This window comes from Penaeus japonicus, unplaced genomic scaffold (assembly GCF_977035675.1).
Source record: "Penaeus japonicus unplaced genomic scaffold, GWHDUDI00000001_assembly GWHDUDI00000039, whole genome shotgun sequence".
NCBI lineage: Eukaryota > Metazoa > Arthropoda > Malacostraca > Decapoda > Penaeidae > Penaeus > Penaeus japonicus.
The window spans coordinates 16132185-16137184 of NW_028234441.1; the positions used below are offsets into that span (position 1 = coordinate 16132185).

At 31.4% G+C, this 5000-nt stretch overlaps 2 protein-coding genes across 2 annotated transcripts in view; one reads left to right on the forward strand and one right to left on the reverse strand.

The window, feature by feature from the left end:
• The window catches only part of LOC122260263 (uncharacterized), a 19596-nt gene extending 16077 nt beyond the window's left edge, over nt 1-3519 (reverse strand). The window contains exons 1-3 of the mRNA XM_086533554.1: nt 3381-3519; nt 213-364; nt 1-40 (exon numbers count right to left, since the gene is read on the reverse strand). The exon at nt 1-40 is cut by the window's left edge and continues 154 nt beyond it. Of these exons, the coding sequence (XP_086389680.1) occupies nt 1-40; nt 213-353 (181 nt within the window). The 5' untranslated portion in view covers nt 354-364; nt 3381-3519. The remainder of the gene's footprint in view (nt 41-212; nt 365-3380) is intronic.
• Nucleotides 3520-3897: 378 nt separating this feature from the next.
• The window catches only part of LOC122260264 (uncharacterized), a 6920-nt gene continuing 5817 nt past the window's right edge, over nt 3898-5000 (forward strand). The window contains exon 1 of the mRNA XM_086533555.1: nt 3898-4315. The gene's annotated coding sequence lies outside the window, so the exon portion shown is untranslated. The remainder of the gene's footprint in view (nt 4316-5000) is intronic.

Below are 5000 nucleotides of genomic sequence, written 5' to 3' on the forward strand. Positions count from 1 at the left end.
TCTCCTCCAGGTCATTTTCAGGAAAATCAGGTAAGAAACCCTGGAGTAAAGGGATATAAAGGAATGAAAAACTTAAAAAGAGATACACAGACTACACAAAAAAATTGAAAATTAACCTTTATCAGACACATACATGCCATAAAAAAAAACTAAACAATAATGTCACAAAACCAATGTCTGTCTCAACAGCTGGATGGTAGTGCCTTCCTTACCATCAGCATTTCCCTGTGTTCATCTGTGAGGTGGTTATTCCATGTATCAGGAGAGATCACCTCAAAGAGCAATGAAATGTCTTGACACATCTCTGACGGGAGGTCCAATGTCACCCCCGCGCAAGTAATTGTCTCCATCATCCTAAACCATACTGGTGAGAGAGGAGAAAAAAATATTAATCAATTTCTCCTAATCTATTTTAACCTTGTCTGCAGGATCTTAAAGATGTAAATTATCAAAAATAAATATTTTGTACATCTGTGCCTATTCTTTAATTCTAAATTGTCATGCACTCTTGTGACAGGAATAACCTAGCCATGTAATCCTTTAGGCGACATTTAAAAATCCATTTGTCTAGAAGAAAGATTAGAAGAAGTAAAAGATAGAGTACAGTAAATAGGAGATGAAGTAAAGTATAAAAGAGAAAGGTAAATTAAATAAAAAGAATAAAAGAAAGAAAGAAAAAGGCAGGAGGAATGCTAGGAGTGTGCACAGAGGGGAAAGATGAATGAAATATGAGAAATAAATGATAAAAAAAAGAAAAATAAGATTGCACAATAATGTGAAAGTGTATAATGAAAATCAGATAAACATGAAATTTGATAAGATCTAACTACAAGATTTAACAAACTAACTACAACACTACAAGTAAGAATATGATAAAAAAGATACATGGAAAAAAATCATAAACTAATAAATAAATAAAAAGGGAAAAAATTAACACATAGCAATAGGCTGAAATATAAACATTTACTCTTTACAAATATGAGAAAAACAACAACAATATTATGGACATCATTAGAGTAAATATAATAAGAACAAAAAAACTGAATAATAATATAAATCACATCTCATAGGAAAAGCATAAGAAAATAAATGAAAACACAGAGTAAAAAAAATATATAAAGTTTTCAAAAGCTGGAAAAATAATAACTATCAGAAGTGTTTTATGCTCAGTGACCCATTCTACAAAGTGCAAGACAATATTTGGTTATAATTTTCATATCAAAAGTACTTTTGTCAAATACACATATGTTGCATATGAAAGAATCATATCTGGCATAGTTTATGAGACAAACAAGATAAAGATAGGACCAGTGAATCTTTTTAAAAAGTAAAAAAACAAAGAAAAGCATAACTAATGACAATATAACACATTGCAGCTCAAAGCCAACATAAAAAGGACAAGACTTAAAAGCATCTTTCTGAAGTTAATGATAATCTTCACTTCCACAACAACAATCATAAACAAGGAACGATTTCAATTTCTTTTCGTTCAGGTTCTTTAACCCATCGCAATGACAGTTCAACTGTTATTTCTTCCCTCACTTCAGAATATTGACGCACACATTAAAACATGTAGATCACAAGAATGTTTGCCTGCATCTGAAATAATTTGTCCAAGCTCTCCTACGTTATAATTTCACCCAACTTTGTGATTTCACGTATTTGAACTTGTAAGTGATTAACTGTAATTCATGTCTACGTGTATATGTGTATATATATATATATATATATATATATATATATATATATATATATATATATATATATATATATATATATATATATATATATATATATATATATATATATATATATATATATATATATATATTCATATATATATATATTTGATAACAGATTCACATTTTCCATACACAAAGGTACTTCTAAAATAACTTATTGCATAATCCTCAAACGTTTGAAGACTAACAGACTTGTACACTGCAGTAAACTGTGGCAATAACTGTAAAGTTATTGGTCAATATAATTGCTATCATAAAGGTTAAAAGTCACTCATATACTCATAATGTTTCAAGCAACTGTCACTTAGTACATCTTAGTGCTTCAGCAAAGGCTAGCATACCTCCATCACATATGTTCTAGCATGATAGAGCTTGAACTGGTTCCTTTTTTGACAGCTAATCACCACTGATTTCTATATCAGCAATTTGGAAAAATATTTGAGCTGGAGGTCTGTTGGCCTTTTCCAGAGCACAGAACATATGTAGGCTACAGTGATCATTTGAGTTATTGCATGTCTCTCAGAAGCTTTTTGGCCATTAATTAAAGATCACACCAAGTTTCAAGTGGATTTTGGATAAAGCACAGGCCATATGAGGGATAACCCTGTTTGGAAAGGCACTGCAACCTTCTAAGAAACATTTGCTTAAAAAATAAATATGGAATCATTTACTTCACTTTCAAAGGTCTTTCACACATCTATTTATATAAAAAAGTATATCAATGTGTGAACTGATGAACTATATCAGTGAAAAATACAAAGAAAAATCAAACAAGGAATTAAAGAAAGAGGAAAAGATTAGTAACAACAAAAAAGTACAATATTTCACAAACCAAAATGCAATTAATTATCTGAATCAATACCTTCATTCAACTAAAAGTGAAGCAAACTGTCCATATATCTGTAACCTTTCTATACTCTGACTGTACTTGTTTCTTACAGGTTAAGCAGAAGGTATAACCAACAAAGGAAACAAAATGTTGATATTATACAAGTACAAGTATATTTCTCTAAGTCATAATACCTGATCAAAAACGTAAAATAATATGTTTCTAATTATGAATACAAATGAGAAGCGTCTCATAACTATCAATTGGTAATTACTATAGTCTGAATGAATGATTTCTATAGAATCATGACATCTGTTATTGATAAAAGTTGCAAACCTTTTTTATTGTTATCTAGTGTTAATCTCGTCCTATTTTACCAATCTCAATTAATTATCATCAATTATGGAATCATTTTACATGATTTAGCGCAATCGGCGACGGTTCCTGACAAATGTACGAGCAAAAACAAGGTTTTTCCAATAATTATCATTGTTTGTCAATAATAAAATAGTTTACCCATACATTAGCAAACGTTTTCTTTGTCATTCATTGTCGATCATTAGGCCTACATTGCAGCATTATTTTCCCTCATTTCTCCCGCTAATTGGCTCTTTACGAAGGGAATATTTATTTAGAATCCCTATCCTTGCCTTCTAGAGAACGTTAATTAGCTCAGAATTCCAGGCAAGGGACATTCTTGAGGGAATATCCCGAAAAATTCCCTTGCAAATAGATTGTTTCCACATTTGGCAACATTGCATGAATTTTAAGACCCAAAAAGCCTATTCTTCGAGAGTTAAAATACTTACCGATTCAAACCAATGAGGAAATGTGGCCCAAAAAAGGCGGAGTTTGAGGTTTCAGAGTGGCAGCTTGTGTAGAAGAGGCATTAGGAGGGTTGTCGCCTCGGCCCGTCTTCCGCTCGGCCATTGAGAGGAAAATTCAGCCAATGAGGAGCGTCCGAGCTGGCGGCCATTTTAAGCGTCTCGCAGCAAAGCGGATCCACATGAGAAATTTATGAGGGAAAATATTATGGGAGACGATTTATTTCATTTGTCTTGTTTGGTTATGTTATTAATTTTTGAAAGTAATTTTGTACTTGTTAGAGGTTTATCTGCCTGGTGTGATTTTGGGATTGCTTTTTGTTGGCTTTAACTCGTCACAAGAGAGATATTTTAAGTGTATGGGAGCAAAACATATCCACTTCAAGTATTTATGTGGAAAAATAATATTTGATTTCATAAAGTTGATGCTAAATTATTGAAAGTTCAAATATATTCATGTATATCAGTGTTACTTAATTTGGTAATTGACTATTTGTTACAGAGATATCGTAGAATTTCGATTATGTGAACCCGGGTCGGGTTTGTTTACATGTGCAGACGATGGTTGCGGTTTTAGCCAATCATAATAATCAATTCCACCAGCCAATCAAAACTCTTCAAAGAATTAACCAATGAGAATCGTCAAAATTGTAAACCAATGAAAAGCTCAGAGGTCTCGACCAATAGAAAGCCTTAAATTTGACGGCCATATTAAGCGCTTGGAAACAAATGCAAATCTTCGAAAATGTTACGAAGAAATAAAATACATATCACTATAAAGTATACACATGATTATGACATCTAAAAAGTACAAGATACAATTTAGTCAATTAATTCAATAATTAAAAACTAAATAGACGAAAACAAGGAAGTAAACATGTGCCTTCTGCAGACGATGTCCCAAAGCTTGCTCTTGGAAGGTTATTTATTTATCTATTTATTTACCCGATTTTTTATTCTTCAGAGAAAGTCTTTGCTAGAATGTAACGATGCATTTGCTAACATGACCTGAGGGCTTCGTAGGAACTGCATGTCAAATATCAGGGATTTTTCCCTTGAAGAGAATCGTGTATAAAAAAATTGAATGACAGTTTATGTTGAAATCAAAATCTAAGAATAATGTCATTTGTTAATTATTTCAGAAATAGTTAGGAGTAGCACTAGAGAGTGTCAGTATGTTAGCCAGGTATAATATCCTTGTAAATATACACTTAATAAGGCTGCTGAACATTCATGTAAAATTTCAATGTTTTTTTCCGTAAATTTAGAGTTTGTTTTTGTTTGTTTTAGTTCTTAATTGATGTTTATATATCGTATTTTTAGTGTGGCGAAGATTTTTAACTGTTTGTTCCTTAGGTTAGTGTGTCTGTCAATTACTACATGATTGAGTAATTTAGTTAGTGAATCCACTAAGAAAGGCTGTATGGCATAGATTAAGGAGAATTATATATATAGAGGCAAAAAGAAAAAAAAAGATAAAAGGATTAGTTCTTGTATTCATTATGTATGTGATGAGTCATAATAATCTCAGATAATTTGCTTGTCTGTTTTATGTTTTATTTATTTTTTCCCCCTCTTTTCTACTTTAGAATTTTATGGTCTCAT